Source organism: Rhinoraja longicauda, chromosome 9 (assembly GCF_053455715.1).
Source record: "Rhinoraja longicauda isolate Sanriku21f chromosome 9, sRhiLon1.1, whole genome shotgun sequence".
In the NCBI taxonomy this organism is placed as follows: Eukaryota; Metazoa; Chordata; class Chondrichthyes; order Rajiformes; family Arhynchobatidae; genus Rhinoraja; species Rhinoraja longicauda.
Window position 1 is genome coordinate 36,713,398 of NC_135961.1, and position 19,002 is coordinate 36,732,399.

The following is a 19,002-nucleotide window of genomic DNA, read 5'->3' on the forward strand; positions in this document are numbered from 1 at the left end:
TGCTGCCTGCCCGCTGAGTTACTCCAGCACTTTGTACCCTTTTGTTTAAGTTGTCTTTCCTTGGTCCAGCGATGATCAAGGCAAATTTAATTATCTGTTATTACTATGGGTCACATTAGTTGTCTGACTAAAAAAGGAAGGCTTCAAAGTAGGTATAGAAAGGAACTGCAGATGCTGGTTTATACCGAAGATAGACACAAAATGCTGGAGTACCTCAGCAGGTCAGCATCTCTGGAGAGAAAGGATGGTCGACGTTACAGGCTGGGACACTGAATCTGAAGTCATCAGTCTGAAGAAGGGTTCCGACACAAAACGTCAACCATCCTTTTTCTCCAGAGATGCAGCCTGACCCGCTGAGTTACTCTAGCACTTTGTATCTACCCCAGTAACTCATCGGGCCCCTGCATCTGTCCCTGAGTGTTGATTCAGAATTCATCAGCGTCGCATGGACACATGATAAAGAGGCTGCAATAATGAAGTCGCCCACTCTACCGTCTTGTATCAAACACATTGACAAAGGAGGATTCACGAGTGGCCCAATGTGAATGAGACCATTGTGGTTTGCTGGCAAGCATCCCTTTGAGCTGCCGCTGTGAATAAATTTCACTCGAGTACCCAAATATCAAAGAGGCTGACATGTGAAGAGCAGTGAGCCTGGCTACAGTTCACTGTCTGCCACGGGTTGGGAAGAGCACAGTTCTGATCCTCCACTGGTGAAGGTCCGTTGGGTCAGTAATTGGAGGCTATTTAGGTGTCGAAATATCCGTGTCACAAACACCTGCCTCTTGCAAATGCAGCTAATAAGATGAGCCCCGGCTGACTCACACAACAGATTACATCCACCCATCAGGCGGAGATTATTCCAGGGAAAGCATTGCCGCTCTCTCAGTTTTCCACCTCAACGGCTCAGTTGCATTTGCGGGTCGTTTGCCTGCACTGACCGAGTCCTGAGTCCGACACGGTTGATTTAGCAAGAAGACATCTTACCCCCACCGACCCATCTAACAACAACCTCTCTCACTCCCCTTGAGAGAGCTCCAGTCGCCACCCTGCTTTGGAACACGCCTGAACTCAAGGCACGTTGATCCACAAGGACATTTAACCTTCCTTTAGAAGTCGCTGTTGGGATCAATATCACCAGGAGTAGACTTGCCAAGAAACGAGCTTCACCACTGAAAATTGATAAAGGATTATCTTATGAAAACTTTATCACTTCACCATGCATTTGCAAATTGGATTCATATTTTTCATCATCATTTTTGCAACACATCCAATCCATGGGAATAAAGGTGAGTTAATATTAAATTTATTGGTATTGTTATGTAAAATGTTGAAATAATTGATGACTTAAAATGGTAGACATTTATTCAGCGCATGACTTGAAGGAAGAACTGTAATGGTTTGTATTTTGACTTACACCGTTTAAAATTGTGTTGCAATAATTATGGGTGGTGCAGTGGGGCAACTGGTAGAGCTGCTCCACACGGTGCAGGGACCCGGGTACCATCCTGACCTCAGGTGGAGTCTCCTGGATGGAGTTTGCACGTTCCCTCTGTGACTGTTTGGGTTTCCTCCCACATTCCAAAGGATTAATTGGCCTCTGTAAATTGTCGCTGGGTGTGAGGAGTGAATGAGAAAACAGGATAACATAGAACTGGAGTGAACGAGTGATCGATGGTTGGCATGGACTCGGTGAGCCGAAGGTCCTGTTTCCATGCTGCATGGCTAAACTAAAATTATGAATTGAGCAAGTGTGACTGACAATGTCAGTAAGGTAGCAATGTCTAAAGTTAAGGGCATCTTCTATTAGTTAGTTAGTTTCGTTTATTGGTGCAGAAAAAAGCTTTTGGTTGGATGCAAATCAGTCACTGGATAGTCTATACATGATTACAGTGGAGCTATCCACAGTGCACAGTTACATGACAAAGAGAATCACATTTAGTGCAAGATAAAGTCCAGTAAAGTCTAATTAAAGATACTCCGAGTGTCTCCAATGAGGTAGATAGTAGCTCAGTACAGTTCTCTAGCTGATAAGATGGTTCAGTTGCCTGTTATCAACGGAGAAGAAACTGTCCCTGAATCTGGAGGTGTGTGTTTTCACACTTCTGTACCAGATGAATGGGTTAAAATACGTGGACTGATTGCAAAATCTGCCTTCCTGTTCTCCTGAGGATTAAGCAGTGACCTCTTTGAGAAGTTTAAGATGATTAAGGAATTTGTCAGTCTAAATATAGCGAAACTACTTCCTCTGCTACTTCCTCCAGAATAGAGGCCTAATCTTGATATTAAAGTCAAGGTGTTCAGGTTTCATGCTAACGTACTTTTTTTCTGGGAAATGTACATTGTCTCCTCAATAGCACCATAGAACATAGAACAGTACAGCACAGTAACGAACCCTTCGGCCCGCAATGTTTGTGCTGAACATGATGCCAAATTAATGCTGATCTCATCTGACTGCACATGATCCATATCCCTCTATTCCCCGCAATTCCATGTGTCTATGTAAAAGCCTTTTAAATGCCATTATCGCATCTGTCTCCACCACTACCCCAGGCAATGCGTTCCGGGCCCCAACCACTCTGTGTAGAAAACTAGCCCCGCTAAACATCTCCACTAAATTTCCCCCTCTCACATAGCTATGCCCTCTCGTGTTGGAAATTTCCACCCTTAGATAAAGGTTCTGACGGTCTACCCTGCCTATGCCTCTCATAATTTTATATATGTCTACCAAATCTCCCCTCAACCTCCGACGTTCCAGAGAAAGCAATCCAAGTCCATCTAACCTCTCCCTGTAGCTGAAACTCTCTAATCCAGGCAGCATTCTGATAAAACTTCTTTGCACCCTCTCCAAAGCCCCCACATCCTGCAATTGGGTGACCAGAACTGCATGCAATACTCCAAATGTTGCTGAATGTGGTGGACGTTTATGGGCAGTGGGCAGGTTTCATAGACCTGCACGGGAAGGTAGACGCTCCCGTCCCCACGAGTCTCGGGCAGATGAGGCTCGTCAGCCTGGGAAGGCAGTCCATCTAGGAGAGGGAAAACTCTGATCTAAAACCTCCACTGCCTTGTGGCCATATCCAGTCATGGAAAAGGCTCCAGGAGTAAACCTCAAGAAAGTCCGGTCGGAGTCCCTAAGGCAGTTCGTCGTTGTATACAACCTCGTTCTGGCAGCTTCTGTGATGGCTCTGGTGCCAAACTGTAACAGCTCTGCTGTTCCTTTGGACCAATCAGCGACGTGGAGAGGGGGGACGTGCTGCATGGGCAACAGCCTGTCCTTCATATGACATCGCCCAGGCTTGCATCTGACCACACATCACTGCAAACCTACAGCTACAACCTGGAGAGGACACTCCAGCTTCGCCTGCGGCGTCGACACAACACGGGGAGCAACAGTTACAGGTTATAAGTCACCGCTAGATTGGCGTAAAGCGAGGCGCCAGGGGTTGCTCCTGACGGTGGGAGGGATTTTCGGATCTCACCGGACAGCTACCGCCCGCCTCAAGCTGGGCGTCCCCCAGCCAATAAGGTGCTGCCTCATCACGGTCTGCTATCCTCACTGGGTGCACGGGGATTAGGAACCATCCAAACAGCAGATCGCAACCATCGCACCTGCAAACAAAAGAACACATCAAAAGAGACCAGCTCTGAAAGAATGTCCGGACAATGATGACCGGCCTCTCTGGAAACCCACAGGACATCAGCGATTACAGGAAAACAGCTGTCATAAACAACGAGCTCAAGAGACTCAATGTAGACATAGCCACCCTTCAGGAAACAAGGCTGGCAGACTCGGGCACATTGAAGGAGAAGGACTACACGTTCTACTGGCAGGGAAAGGACTGACGAGCCCAGAGAGCAAGGAGTAAGCTTCGCAGTAAGGAACAGCCTGCTGACACAGTGGAACCAGGCAGAAATGGCTCAGAGCGACTCCTGACTCTGCCTCAACACCACCGCAGGCCCGGTCACCCTTATCAGCGTGTATGCCCCGACACTGTCCTCCACATCACACACCTCGCATCCATCATCACCAGCATCCCCAGCAAGGAAGAACTTGTTCTCTTGGGCAACTTCAACGCCAGCGTGGGCGCAGACCACGAATCGTGGTCTTCCTGCCTTGGGCAGTTTGGTGTGGGCAAAGTGAATGAGAACGGTCAGCGACTGCTCGAGCTGTGCACTTACCATGACCTGTGCATTGCCAACTCGTACTTCCAGACAAAGCCCCAGCACAAGGTATCCTGGAGGCATCCACACTCAAAGCATTGGCATCAACTGGATCTGATCCTAGTCAGACGTGCTGCCCTCAAGAACGTTCTCCACACACGCTCCTACCACAGAGCGGACTGCCACACAGACCACTCCTTGGTGTGTTGTAAGATCAAGCTGCAACCAAAGAGGTTCTACCATACCAAGAAGCAGGGGGAACCCCGCATCGATGTCAGCAAGATGCCCCATCCAGACCTCGTGCAACAGTTTGCAGAGGCTTTTGGGAGAGAACTTGGCACCTCGTGTCCTGGAGACTCTGCAACAGAGAAGTGGGAAACTCTGCGGGACACCATGCACCGCACAGCCTCGGCTAGCTTTGGGAAGAAGATCTCGAAGACACACGACTGGTTTGAGGCCAAGTCGACCGAGATGACTCCCGTCATCGAAGCCAAGCGCGCCGCCCTAGCTGAGTACAAGCGGTCAGCCAGCGAGAAGAACCTGCAGATCCTCAGGGCTGCCAGGAGCAAGGCTCAGCAGACTGCCAGGCGTTGTGCCAATGAGTACTGGACACAGCTTAGTGAGGACATCCAGACGGCCGCCATAACAGGGAACATCAGGGGAATGTACGATGGCATTAAGAAGGCACTAGGACCAGTCCAGAGCAAGACAGCCCCCCTCAAATCCTCCACCGGGGAAGTAATCACAGACAAATGGCAGCAGATGGAGAGGTGGGTGGAACACTACTCTGACCTCTACTCGAGAAAGAACACTGTCCCCCTCAGCCCTTGACACCATCGAGTGCCTGCCGACCATGGATGAGTTAGATGGAGAGCCAACGGTAGAAGAGCTCAGCAAGGCCATTGACAGCCTGGCCTCAGGCAAGGCCCCAGGCAGCGACGGGATTCCCCCTGACCTGATCAAGCACTGCAAGACTACCTTACTGCTTCCTTTGCATGAAGTCCTCTGCCAGTGCTGGCAAGAAGGAGCTGCACTACACGACATGAGGGATGCCACGATCATTACCCTCTACAAGAACAAGGGCGAGAGAAGTGACTGCAACAACTACAAAGGCATCTCCCTCCTCAACATCGTCGGCAAGGTCTTTGCTCGGGTCATCTTGATCCGCCTGCAGAAGCTGGCAGAACGTGTCTACCCAGAGTCACAGTGCGGTTTCCGAGCTGGAAGGTCAACAGTAGACATGGTCTTCTCCCTTCGCCAGGTCCAGGAGAAGTGCAGAGAACAGTAGATGCCCCTGTATATTGCTTTCATTGACCTCACCAAGGCGTTTGACTTCGTCAGCAGAGATGGCCTATTCAAGGCTCTCCCAAAGATCGGCTGCCCACCAAAACTGCAGCGCATGATAGAATCCTTCCACATCAACACGAAGGGGACAGTGCAGTTCAATGGCAGTTTCTCGGAGCCCTTCGACATCCGCAGTGGCATCAAACAAGGCTGCGTCCTCGCTCCCACACTCTTTGGGATTTTCTTCGCTCTGCTCCTGAAACAGGCCTTCGGCACCGCAACAGAGGGGATCTATCTGCGTACTAGATCAGACGGCAGGGTCTTCAACCTCACCCGCCTCCGAGCCAAGACAAAAGTACGAGAAGCTCTCATCAGAGACATGTTGTTCGCCGATGACGCAGCAGTTGTGTCCCACACCCAGCAGGAACTACAGTCATTGATGGATCGCTTCTATCAGGCTTGCAAAGACTTTGGGCTGACCATCAGCCTGAAGAAGACGAACGTCCTGGGGCAGGATACAGAGGCACCGCCTGTCATTACCATCGATGACGTCGAACTCGATGCCGTTCATCAGTTCACGTACCTCGGCTCCACCATCACCGACAACCTCTCCTTGGACACAGAGATTGACAAGAGGATCGGGAAGGCAGCTACAACTCTCGCTCGCCTCACAACTCGAGTGTGGACCAACCCAAGGCTGACAGTGAAGACAAAGATAGCAGTCTACAACGCCTGTGTGAACAGCACGCTGCTGTACGGCAGTGAGACATGGACTACATATGCCAGACTGGAGAGAAGACGCAACACCTTCCACCTTAGAAGCATCCGCCGTATCCTGGGTATATCCTGGCAAGACAGTGTCCAACGCTGAGATGCTGTCTGGCGCTGGCCTTCCCAGTATGTACACTTTACTCAGGCAGTGCAGGCTGTGGTGGCTTGGCCATGTCCACCGCATGGAGGATGGCCGTATTCCAAAAGACATCCTCTATGGAGAGCTAACATCTGGGAGGAGAACCATCGGCCGCCCCCAGCTACGTTACAAGGATGTCTGCAAGAGAGATTTGAAGGTGCTCAACATTGATGTGGAGTCCTGGGAGAGCCTTGCAGCTGACCGTACGAGCTGGAGAGATACCCGGAACCAACATCTCAAAACGGGGGAAGAGAACCTGATGAACGCAGCGGCAGACAAGCGGGCACGCAGAGAGGAGCGCAGCAACTTCAACAGACCAGAGACCACACACAAATGTGACCTTTGCGACAGAGACTGTCACTCCCGCATTGGTCTCTTCAGCCATAAGCGACACTGCTCTAGCCGAGGTGTGGAGCAAGCAGCCAACAACTAGGATGCTTCACCCACAGTCAGCCATGACCGAGGGGGCCTAAGAAGGTTGAAGTTGTGTCAATTGAAAATGTTAAACCTAGCATCGAAATATGTTTTAATAAAGGATCGGTTTAGATGGATATGGGCCAAATGTAGGCCGCTGGACTTAACAGTGCCCGGTGCGGCTCGGCCACGGGGCCTAACATCGCCCGGCGCGGCTCGGCCGCAGGACTTTTCATCGCTGGTGCGGCTCGGCCGCTGGACTTAACATCGCCCGGTGCGGCTTGGCCGCGGGGCCTTCCATCGCCCGGTGCGGCTCGGCCGCGGGGCCTAACATCGCCCGGCACAGCTCGGCCGCGGGACTTAGCTGCGCACGGCTCGGCCGCAGGGCCTTCCATCGCCCGGCTCGGCCGCGAGACGTTTCAGCGCCCGGTGCGACTCGGCTGCGGGGACTTCCATCCCCTTGCGGGGACTGTGTGGGTCGGTCGGGGACGAGCTGTCTGTCCGTGGGCGTGGGGAAGAGAGTGGAAGTTTTGTTGCCTCCATCACAGTGAAGGGGTGTTTGGAGTCACTGTGATGGACGTTTGTGTTGGGGTCATGTGTCTTGTGTTCTTTTTTGTGTGTGACTGCTATGTAGTTTCGTTCGGTACCTTGGTACCGAATGACAAATAAAGCTCTGTTGAACTGTTGAACTGTTGAACTGTTGAACAAGTGCAGATGGGGCATTTTGGTTAGTGTGGGCAAATTGGGCCGAATGGTCTTTGTCCATGCAGCCAATGTATGACACTATGATTCGAAGTGCAGAAGGGAGATGGAGATAATGTACGATTATCTGACAACCGTCTCTTCATTAGTCCTTTTTTTTGTGTGTGTGTGTGTGTGTGTGTGTGTGTGTACTTGTGAGTATGTGTATAGATACACACTGAACTTTTTGTTCTCTCTCGTTTATCATATTGTTTACAATGTACAATGTAAATCTGTTATGCTGCAGCAAGTAAGAATTTCATTGTTCTATCTTGGACATATGACAATAAAACACTCTTGACTCTCTTGACTCTTGACTACTAGGAACCTGAGGGGTAACTTTTTCACACAAAGGGCGGTGGGTGTATGGAACAAGCTGCCAGAGGAGGTAGTTGAAGCAGGTGCTATCACAACGTTCAAGAAACATTTAGACAGGTGCATGGATAGGTCAGGTTTAGAGGAATATGGGCCAAACGCAGGCAGGTGGGACTAGTGTAAATGAGACTTGTTGGGCGTTGTGGGCAAGTTAGGCTGAAGGGCCTGTTTCCACGCTGTGAGACTAAGACTCTATAGACTCTAACCTTCCCCTAAATAGTGCGATCTGTCGCAACAATTTGTACTGCATCCATGAGGGGCAAGACTCCTAATTTGGATTGAGTGCAACTTCACACTACAACAGGTCCGTAATATTGCATCAGAGTTCATTCTTGCTTGAGAGGCCATAAATAAACTTGCACGGCTTTATTTTTGGTCGAGTTTGTGCACTTTACCCCGACTGTGAACATTGTTCATCTCACATCATTATGGGGTGAAACAGTGCCTTCAGTTTGGTTTTGGCAAGAAACATTCATTTATCCTGTTGCTGTTCGTGTGGTGCTTGTTGACAAGACAGAGGCTGACTTCATTAGTTCCTGTATTGGTTTTAGCAAGAATTGATTTCACATAAATAATCATAGTTCAGAAAGTAGGGCAGCTTCCGTCGCCATGGAGCACAGAGACTCTTGTTTGCGTTTCTATCTTTGATGCCTTGCTGCACATAATACATCGTGTTAGATCATTATAATTATGTCCACTTCCAACTGAAATGAAATGAAAGAATGAACAATATATGTTTTTCACGGAGAAACTAAAAACCGCAGACAGATGGGACTAGTGTAGATGGGACATGTTGGTCAGTGTGGGCAAGTTGGACCGAAGGGCCTGTTTACATGCTGTATGACTTTATGACTCTAAATGCTTTCATTAATCATTTCATCATGAGGGGACTAGATAGGGAGTAGATGCACAGTCTTTTTACCCAGAGTAGGGGAATCAAGAACCAGAGGACATGGGTTTAAGATGAGGTGGAAAAGATTTAATAGGAACCTGAGGAGCAACTATTTCACATAGAGGGTGGTGGGTACACGGAACAAGTGCCAGAAGAGGTACAATATTTCATTGGAGACATCTACCTCATTGGAGACCTTTGAACTATCCTTAATTGGACGATCAGATTTGAATGTTTTATCTTGCACTAAATATACCCTTTAACTCTTATCTGTGCACTGTGGACAGCTTGATTATATTCATGTATAGTCCTTTCTTTGACTGGATGGCATGCAAAACAAAGCTTTTCACAGTAGCTCTGTACAAATGACAATAATAAACAATAAAAATATAAACATAACAACATTTAAAAGACATTTGGACAGGTACAAGGATAGGAAAGGTTTAAAGGGGTTGATGAGCCGTGCTTTGTCAGGAACCTTCCCCTCGACCTGCCCGCCAGAGGTGACCCTGCCAGGAGCACAGCTCGAGACGGATCTCAGGCACACGCAAGCTTCTCCACCTCAACGTAGTGGTGGCTAGGTGGGTGAGGGGGTGGGTGGGTGAGGGGGAGGTGGGTGAGTGGGTGGGTGAGGGGGAGGTGGGCGAGGGGGTGGGTGGGGAGGTGGGTGGGTGGGGCGGTGGGTGAGGGGGTGGGCGGGTGAGGGGTGGGTGGGAAGGTGGGTGAGGGGGAGATGGGTGATGGGGAGGTGGGTGAGGGGGAGATGGGTAAGGGGGAGGTGAGTGAGGGGGTGGGTGGGGAGGTGGGTGAGGGGGATGTGGGTGAGGGGGAGGTGGGTGAGGGGAGTAAAGTTAGGGAGGGTGGAGAGTGATATGGGGTGACAGAGGGGGAGCAGAGATGGTGAGGGAGGGGGAGAGGAAATGTTGAGGAATGGGAGAGAGAAAGATGGTGAGGGAGGGGGGAGAAGGTGAGGAAGGGAGCAGAGCGGTGAGGGAGGGGGGAAGGGATATGCCAAACGCAGACAGGTGGAACTAGCTTAGATGGGGCATCTTGGTCGACATGGATGAGTTGGGCCGAAGGGCTTGTTTCCGTGCTGTACGACTGTATATCTATTTAAAGGTAAAATAAATCAATACTAATTATAAAGTGCTGGAGCAATTCAGTGGGCCAGACAACATCTTTGGAGAATAAGAATAGGTGATGTTTTGGGTCTGGACCCTTCTTCAGATAGATGTGTGGAAGGGTCCAGACATTAAATTTTTTTAGATTTAGATTTAGAGATACAGCGCAGAAACAGGCCCTTCGGCCCACCGGGTCCGCGCCGCCCAGCGTTCCCCGCACAATAACACTATCCTACACCCACTAGGGACAATTTTTACATTTGCCCAGCCAATTAACCTACAAACCTGTACGTCTTTGGAGTGTGGGAGGAAACCGAAGATATCGGAGAAAACCCACGCAGGTCACGGGGAGAACGTACAAACTCCTTACAGTGCAGCACCCGTAGTCAGGATCGAACCTGAGTCTCCGGCGCTGCATTCGCTGTAAGGCAGCAACTCTACCGCTGCGCCACCTCAAATGTCACCTATTGAGATGCTGCCTGACCCGCTGAGTGACTACAACATTTTGTGTCTCTTTTCGGTATAAACCAGCATCTGCAGGTCCGTCCAAAACAAATAAATTGATACGTTCAGTGAAAATAAGTTGCAACAATGGGGTAATTGCTTATCTTTGTGTTTGCAGATGGCGTTGCAGTGGGAGACGGAGAGGAGGAGGACGGTTCCTCTGAGCTGGCGGAGTCCCCGAGTTCAGGGCAAGCTCCGGAAACAAGTCCACGGTCCTCGGCTCTTGGGAGAATCGTGGCCTGGAGCAGGCAGAGGGCCAAGCGGACAACCTTCCCCAACGGCGTGAAGGTCTGCACCACCGAGTCCATGAAGCAGATCATGGCCAGCCACCTGGAGTATTACAAGCTAAAGGGTAAGAAACACATGCTGATCGAGAGTGAATCTGTGGAATTCAGTGCCACAGACGGCTGTGGGAGGCCAAGCCATTGGGTATTTTTAAGGCAGAGATTGACAGATTCTTGATTAGTAAAGATGTCAGGGATTATGGGGAAAAGGCAGGAGAATGGGGTTGAGAGGGAAAGATAGATCAGCCATGACTGAATGATGGAGTAGACTCAATGGGCCAAATGGACTAATTTTGCTCCTATAACTTATGAATTTATGTTGGTTTGATGTTGAACAATCCCCTGTAGGAAGCAGACTGTCAGGTTGCATCACAACCTGGTCTGCCCAAGACCATAAGAACCTGCAGAGAATTGTAGAAGTAGCATGTGGATGCAGTCCATCACACAGAGCAGACTGACCACCATCAACTCCATCTACACTTCACCATGACTTGGGAAATAGAGAGCGGTCCTGAGCTACTATCTACCTCACTGAGACTATCTTTAATCGGGCTTTACTGTACTTTATCTTGCACTAAACGTCATTCCCTTTATCCTGTATCTGTACACTGTGGATGGCTTGATGTAATCATGTAGTCTTTCTGCTGACTGGAGAGCACACAACAAAAGCAGGCCGAGTTTGGCTAAGTTAAGACTCTAATTTTTTTTAAAATATTTTGGATTTGAAGGGTACAAGATGGTACCTAAATAGTAAAGAGTCTTGTGTACTGACTCAGTGTGGTCTACTCTTATACTAAATATGACTATGCCTAATGCATAGTAGGATTGTCACTGAACTATATGAAAAACTGGAATTTCACTGTATTTAGGTACATGTGACAATAAAATACCATTGAACCATTCTTTAGACTTTAGACTCTAGAGATACAGCTCGGAATTATGCCCTACAGCCCATGGAGTCCACCCGGTACACTCACTATACAGCCCATGGAGTCCACCCGGTACACTCACTATACAGCCCATGGAGTCCACCCGGTACACTCACTATACAGCCCATGGAGTCCACCCGGTACACTCACTATACAGCCCATGGAGTCCACCCGGTACACTCACTATACAGCCCATGGAGTCCACCCGGTACACTCACTATACAGCCCATGGAGTCCACCCGGTACACTCACCATACAGCCCATGGAGTCCACCCGGTACACTCACTATACAGCCCATGGAGTCCACCCGGTACACTCACTATACAGCCCATGGAGTCCACCCGGTACACTCACTATACAGCCCTTGGAGTCCACCCGGTACACTCACTATACAGCCCATGGAGTCCACCCGGTACACTCACTATACAGCCCATGGAGTCCACCCGGTACACTCACTATACAGCCCATGGAGTCCACCCGGTACACTCACTATACAGCCCATGGAGTCCACCCGGTACACTCACTATACAGCCCATGGAGTCCACCCGGTACACTCACTATACAGCCCATGGAGACCACCCGGTACACTCACTATACAGCCGATGGAGTCCACCCGGTACACTCACTATACAGCCCATGGAGTCCACCCGGTACACTCACTATACAGCCCATGGAGTCCACCCGGTACACTCACCATACAGCCCATGGAGTCCACCCGGTACACTCACTATACAGCCCATGGAGTCCACCCGGTACACTCACTATACAGCCCATGGAGTCCACCCGGTACACTCACTATACAGCCCATGGAGTCCACCCGGTACACTCACTATACAGCCCATGGAGTCCACCCGGTACACTCACTATCCTGCACACTAGGGACACTGGAGAGGACCCATGTGCTCAGGGGGAGAACGTATAAACTCCGTAAAGACAGCACCCGTAGTCTGGATCAAACCCGAGTCTCTGGTGCTGTAAGGCAGTAGCTCTAACCGCTACGCCACTGTGCTCTTGATAACATCCTTTGGAGAGAGTTGGCAAGATCATTCGCAACTAGTAGGATCAGTTCCTCCTGTTGGTTGGATCACAGAAGAGCATAAATGGTATCTATTCTTAATATCACAAAATAACAGATCAATGGGATCTTCAAAGAGATGGGAACTCAGACAGGCGAAAACAGATCAGAGGGTTGAGAGGGAGGCAGAGATGTGGAGTGCGTTCTGATTTTCATCACAGGCACAGCCAGATAATCTGGCAAGGCTGCAGTGAATACTAATGTCAGTATTAATATTGCAGTTGCAACAACATCCAAGGGATAAAGAGGCTGAGCTCTTTATTAATTACCTCACATTGTGGTCATGACTGAAGCACTAAGAACTTTGCAGAGGCAGGAAACGGACCTTAGCTTAGAAATAACTGGCAGATTAGAGATAAGGCAACTGAACCATCCTATCACCAACTAGAGAACTGTCCCGATCTACCATCTACCTCAGCGGAGACCCTCAGACGATCTTTAATCGGACTTTACTGTACTTTAGCTTGCACTAAACGTTATTCCCTTTATCCTGTGGCTGTACACTGGACGGCTTGAGTATAATCTTTCCACTGACTGGAAACAAAAGCACGCAACAAAAAAGTTTTTCACTGTACTTCGGTACATGTGACAATAATAATAAACTAAACTGAGATACAGCCTGGAAACAGGCCCTTCAGTCCACCGAGTCCGCGCCAACCAACGATCACCTGTACACGAGTTCTGTGTTTGCCAGTTTTGCATTCTACACACTAGGGGCAATTTACCGAAGCCAATTAACCTACAAACCTGCACGTCTTTGGGATGCGGGAGGAAACCAGAACAAGTTACTCATTTTTAGTTTAGTTTAGTTTAGACTCGACGTACAGCGTGAAAACAGGCCCTTCTTGCCACCGAGTTTGTGCCGACCAGTGGTCACTCGGGACAATTTACAGAAGCAAACCTGCACGTCTTTGGAATGTGGGAGGAGAACGGAGTAGCCGGAGAAAACCCATGCGATCACAGGGAGAACGAGCAAACTCCACACAGACAGCACCCTTAGTCCGGATCGAACGCGGGCAATGTGAGGCTGCAACTCCACCAGCTGCACCACTCTGTCATGGTACAATCTCTCAATATCTGCATAGCTCTGAAGACCCAGCACATTAATGCGATCATAAAGATTCAATTGAAGGTTGAATTCTCCAGTTTTATGTAACTTTACACCAACCCACCTAACCCCTTCCTCACCCCCCTCCCCCTTTTTTACTCCCCTCTTCCCCCATCTGTGCCCCACCTGGACTCCCACTATTTCCCCCCTCCAGTCAACCCCCCTCCCCTGCCACTTTCCTCCGTCTAGCTTTACAATCGCTACTCTTCAAACCTGTCACACCTTCGGGCCTTTGTTCCAAACACTCTGTACCTGTAACTTCTGTTCATTTTTCTCTTTGCACGACCTGTTTTACTTGAGTGTGGACTAATTGCACTCATGATTCCCAAGCAGTATGAGTAACCTTCACATTAACAAGTGGATTGAAACAATGCTGCTTTTTTATTTACAAAATTGTTTTGGCATCATTTGTGAAATGTATAATTAAGTATAATTATCGCTAAAAACTAGTTCGTAGTCACTTATCCCATGCAACATCCAGTCACATCACGGAAATAATATGTCGGTGAGATGACATGCCATTCTTTTTTAGTTTAGTTGAGACACAATGTGGAAACAGGTAATTCAGCCCATCGAGTCCACGCCGACCAATGATCACTTCTACACTAGTTCTATCCTACACACTAGGGGCAGTTTACCGAAGCCAATTAACCTACAAACCCGCACATCTTTGGAGTGTGGGAGGAAACCGAAGCACCCGGAGAACAGCATAACATGTCAGTGCTATAACATGTCACTCTTTTTTTGTTTTGTTTAGTTTATTTTAGTTTAGAGACACAGCTTGGACACAGACCCTTGGGCCCTCCAAGCCCAGAGATCACCCCACACACCAGCATTATCCTATACACTAGGGAGAATCTACAATTTTTTCCAAAGCCAATTAACCTACAAACCAGTATGTCTTTGGAGTGTGGGAGAAAACCGGAGCACCCAGAGAAAACCCACGCGGTCACAAGAACGTACAAATTCCATACAGACAGCTCCTGTAGACAGGATCGAACCCGGATCTCTGGCACTGTAAGGCAGCAACTCTACCGCCTCGCCACTGTGCTGCCCCTGCCACTGCGCCACTCTTCTCACCTTAACAGCGCACAAACAAAGTCTTTCACTGTGTCAATGTATGCACAACCACAGTAAACCGACACCTAGAGTGTGGTCTGGACCCTGGGCCCTGGACATTATTACCATTGCCTATCTCTAGAAAGCATTCTAACCCTCCACCGATAAGATAGAGATTTAACAAATAAACCATGAACTGGAAGAACTCAGCGGGTCGAGCAGCATCTGTGTGGGTTAGGAATTGTCAGCATTTTACGTCAGGTTTCAAAACAATTTAACCATGTTATTTTTTCTGCTCTTTAAGAATCAATTGCATTTGGATGCATTCTCTACCACTGCCTCCATGATGAATCTGACCTCTCTCCATAATTATAAGAGCCACAAACCTTTGGCATTATATTTTAATATCTATTTTATTGAATGCTGTGAATTGTTTTATATGTCCAATAAATGCCAATTGTTTGACTTATAGGTCTCCAGATCACAGCTTCCATTAACATCTACAATTAAATCTTTGAAATAATTTTACACAACTTTCAAAATAATTTATATTTAAAATAATGGATAGTACATTCAATTGTTTATCTACAATAAAATGAGAGCACACAGATGAAGCCCAGCTCATCGCACAGAGCAGACTCCTCACCACTGACTCCATCTGTACTTCATGCTGCCTCGGAAAAGCAGCCAACATAAACAAACACTTGTTCCACCCCAGTCATTCCTTCTTCTCCCTACTCCCGTCCGGCAGAAGGTATAGAAGCTTGAACGCAGAAACAGCTTCTTCCCCTCTGTTATCAGGCATCTCAATGTTCCTTCCATAAACTAGGATGCGGCCCAATCCGCCAATACCCCATGCCAACATTGGACTTTGTGTCTGGAACTGATGCGCTACAATGCTGAGCAGTATATTCTGCACTCTGTATCTTCCCCTTTGTTCTATCTATTGTACTTGAGTTTGACTTGATTGAATTCATGTATGGTATATCTGATCTGTTTGGATAGCATGCAAAGCAAAGCTTTTCACTGTACTGTACATGTGACAATAAGAATAAACCTAAGAATGCATGTGGAGAAAATTGACAGATTTATTAAAATGTGGTGTAAGTTTACATTTGAGAATTAGGACAGAGAGAATAGGAATTTTATCTTTTGGGTTCCATAGAATAACTTCTCGAGTTGATGATTGGAGCAGGAATATATCCACTGAACTCTATGGTTTGGCAATTTCTGTGGTCTGGCCAGTTTTGAGTCTGTAACACAGATCTATATTAATAAATTCTAATTATGATCTAAAATTAACTATGATCCATACTAATCTGTAGCTAATTAACCTGCCAATAGAACTTTTGCAATCTCAGCTGACAGAAAAAGTGAAGAGTCAATAGTGTTTTATTGTCTTGGAGTTATTTGGCGTTACAGACATTTCCCAAAGCCCCTGTGTGACCCAGGGAGTATCAAGTTCTTGGAACAAGTATCAAGATCATTCTTCTGCCCAGAGGACAATGATCAGGGGGCTATATCTGGGCTTCAGATTTTCTGTAGTCTGACAACAGTCAGCTTCCAAGGGCATCAGACCAGAGACTTTCAACCTGAATTAGGTGAGACGCACCAGGTCTGAGGTCTGAAGAAGGGATCTGACCCAAAATGTCACCCATCCTTTTTCTCCAGAGATGCTGCCTGACCCGCTGAGTTACTCCAGCATTTTGTGTCTATCTTAGGTGAGACACATTTAGGTTCAGGTTTATTATTGTCACATATACAGTGGTACAGTGAAAAGCTTTGTTTTGCAAACAGATCATAAGTACAATCATAGATAATATAAGACCACAAGACATAGGAGCAGAATTAGGTTATTTGAACCATCGAGTCTGCTCCACCATTCGAACATGGCTGATCATTTTTCCCCGTGAACTAGATAGGGAGATAGACAGATAGACGGACGGACGGACGGACGGACGGACGGACGGACGGACGGACGGACGGACGGACGGACGGACGGACGGACGGACGGACGGACGGACGGACGGACGGACGGACGGACGGACGGACGGACGGACGGACGGACGGACGGACGGACGGACGGACGGACGGACGGACGGACGGACGGACGGACGGACGGACGGACAGACGGACAGACGGACAGACGGACAGACGGACAGACGGACAGACGGACAGACGGACAGACGGACAGACGGACAGACGGACAGACGGACAGACGGATAGACGGATAGATAGATAGATAGATAGATAGATAGATAGATAGATAGATAGATAGATAGATAGATAGATAGATAGATAGATAGATAGATAGATAGATAGATAGATAGATAGATAGATAGATAGATAGATAGATAGATAGATAGATAGATAGATAGATAGATAGATAGATAGATAGATAGATAGATAGATAGATAGATAGATAGATAGATAGATAGATAGATAGATAGATAGATAGATAGATAGATAGATAGATAGATAGATAGATAGATAGATAGATAGATAGATAGATAGATAGATAGATAGATAGATAGATAGATAGATAGATAGATAGATAGATAGATAGATAGATAGATAGATAGATAGATAGATAGATAGATAGATAGATAGATAGATAGATAGATAGATAGATAGATAGATAGATAGATAGATAGATAGATAGATAGATAGATAGATAGATAGATAGATAGATAGATAGATAGATAGATAGATAGATAGATAGATAGATAGATAGATAGATAGATAGATAGACTGACCTTTCCTAGCTGACATGTTGTCCCTGCTCAGTTTGCCAGGAAGCCGTCTGGGAAGCATTCCGGATTTTCTTGGACAGGATTCCCGACCACAAGGAATACCAGCACTGGGTCAGCGACTGTCTGCAGGGAACTCTTTCCCCCATTGAGATCGGCCACCATTTCAGCGATTCCCTGGAACACATCTCCATGCTTCAGCGGGTAAGGAGCGACTCTGCTCAAAGAGAAAGTTCAACGTGAATGCGCTTTATTTCCAGTTTTCATTCTATCTTCCGCCGCAGCTGGTAAAGCTGCTGCCTCACTGCACCGGAGACCCAAGTTCGAATATGACCTCGGGGTGCTGTTTGTGTGTGGAGTTTGCACGTTCTCCCTGTGACCATGTGGGTTCCTTCCAGGTGCTCCAGATTCCTCAACATCCCAAAGACGTGCAGGTTTGTAGGTTAATTGGCCTCTAAATTGTCCCTAGTGTGTAGGGAGTGGATAGGAAATTGGGATAACATAGAACTAGTGTGAATTAGTTTTCGATGGTCAGCGTGGACTTGGTGGGCTGAATGGCCTGTTTCCATGCTGTATCTCTAAACCAGGTGAGATCAGGTCATTATTATTTTAGAGATACAGCATGTAAGCAGGCCTTCCGGCCCACTGAGTCCACATTGACCAACGATCACCTGTACACTAGTACTATGTTATCTCACTTTCTCATCCACTCCCTACACACGAGAGGCAATTTAAAGAGGCCAATTAACCTACAGACCCACGCGTCTTTGGAATGTGGGAGGAAACCAGAGCACCCGGAGGAAACCAATGCAGTCACAGTGTGAAAGTGCAAACTCCACACAGACAGCACCCAAGGTCAGGATCGAACCCGGGTCTCTGGCGCTGTGAGGCTTCTGCGAAATGCATGTAAATGAAATATTGAAAAATTGAGCTGTTTTGCAAATTCTATTTATTAGCAGTCCTACATCTTGGTTTAGAAGTTAAAAAGGAAATAACAGCTTTTCTTTATTTCCAGAAACTAGCTATACAAAGTGGTGATCCTCAACTCAGGTAATGAATTCTCTTCACAGATTGTTTAAACTTGTAAAAGTGGGCTGATTGTTAGTGCATTATCATTACAGTTATAGTCATAGAGTCAAATACAACATGAAAACAGGTCCTTCAGCCCAACTTGTATATGCCGGGCAAGAAGCTCCATCTAAACTAGTCCCATCTGCCCACATTTGGCCCACATCCCTCTAAACCTTTCCTATCTATGTACCTGTCCAAATGTCTTTTAAATGTTGTGATAGTACCTGCCTCAACTACCTCCTCTGGCAGCTCGTTCCATATACTCACCAATTCTGAGTGAAAAAAGTTGCCCTTCAGGTTCCTATTTAATCTTGCCCCTCT

General features: G+C 47.6%; 1 protein-coding gene across 3 annotated transcripts in view; it reads left to right on the forward strand.

Moving 5' to 3' along the window:
* Nucleotides 1-682: 682 nt before the first annotated feature.
* Nucleotides 683-19,002, forward strand: part of impg1a (interphotoreceptor matrix proteoglycan 1a) — a 54,011-nt gene continuing 35,691 nt past the window's right edge. For all 3 annotated transcript variants that reach the window (XM_078405150.1, XM_078405151.1, XM_078405152.1), the window contains exons 1-4: nt 683-1,289; nt 10,524-10,757; nt 17,648-17,814; nt 18,626-18,660. In XM_078405150.1, coding sequence (XP_078261276.1) covers nt 1,220-1,289; nt 10,524-10,757; nt 17,648-17,814; nt 18,626-18,660 — 506 coding nt within the window. In that variant the 5' untranslated portion in view covers nt 683-1,219. The remainder of the gene's footprint in view (nt 1,290-10,523; nt 10,758-17,647; nt 17,815-18,625; nt 18,661-19,002) is intronic.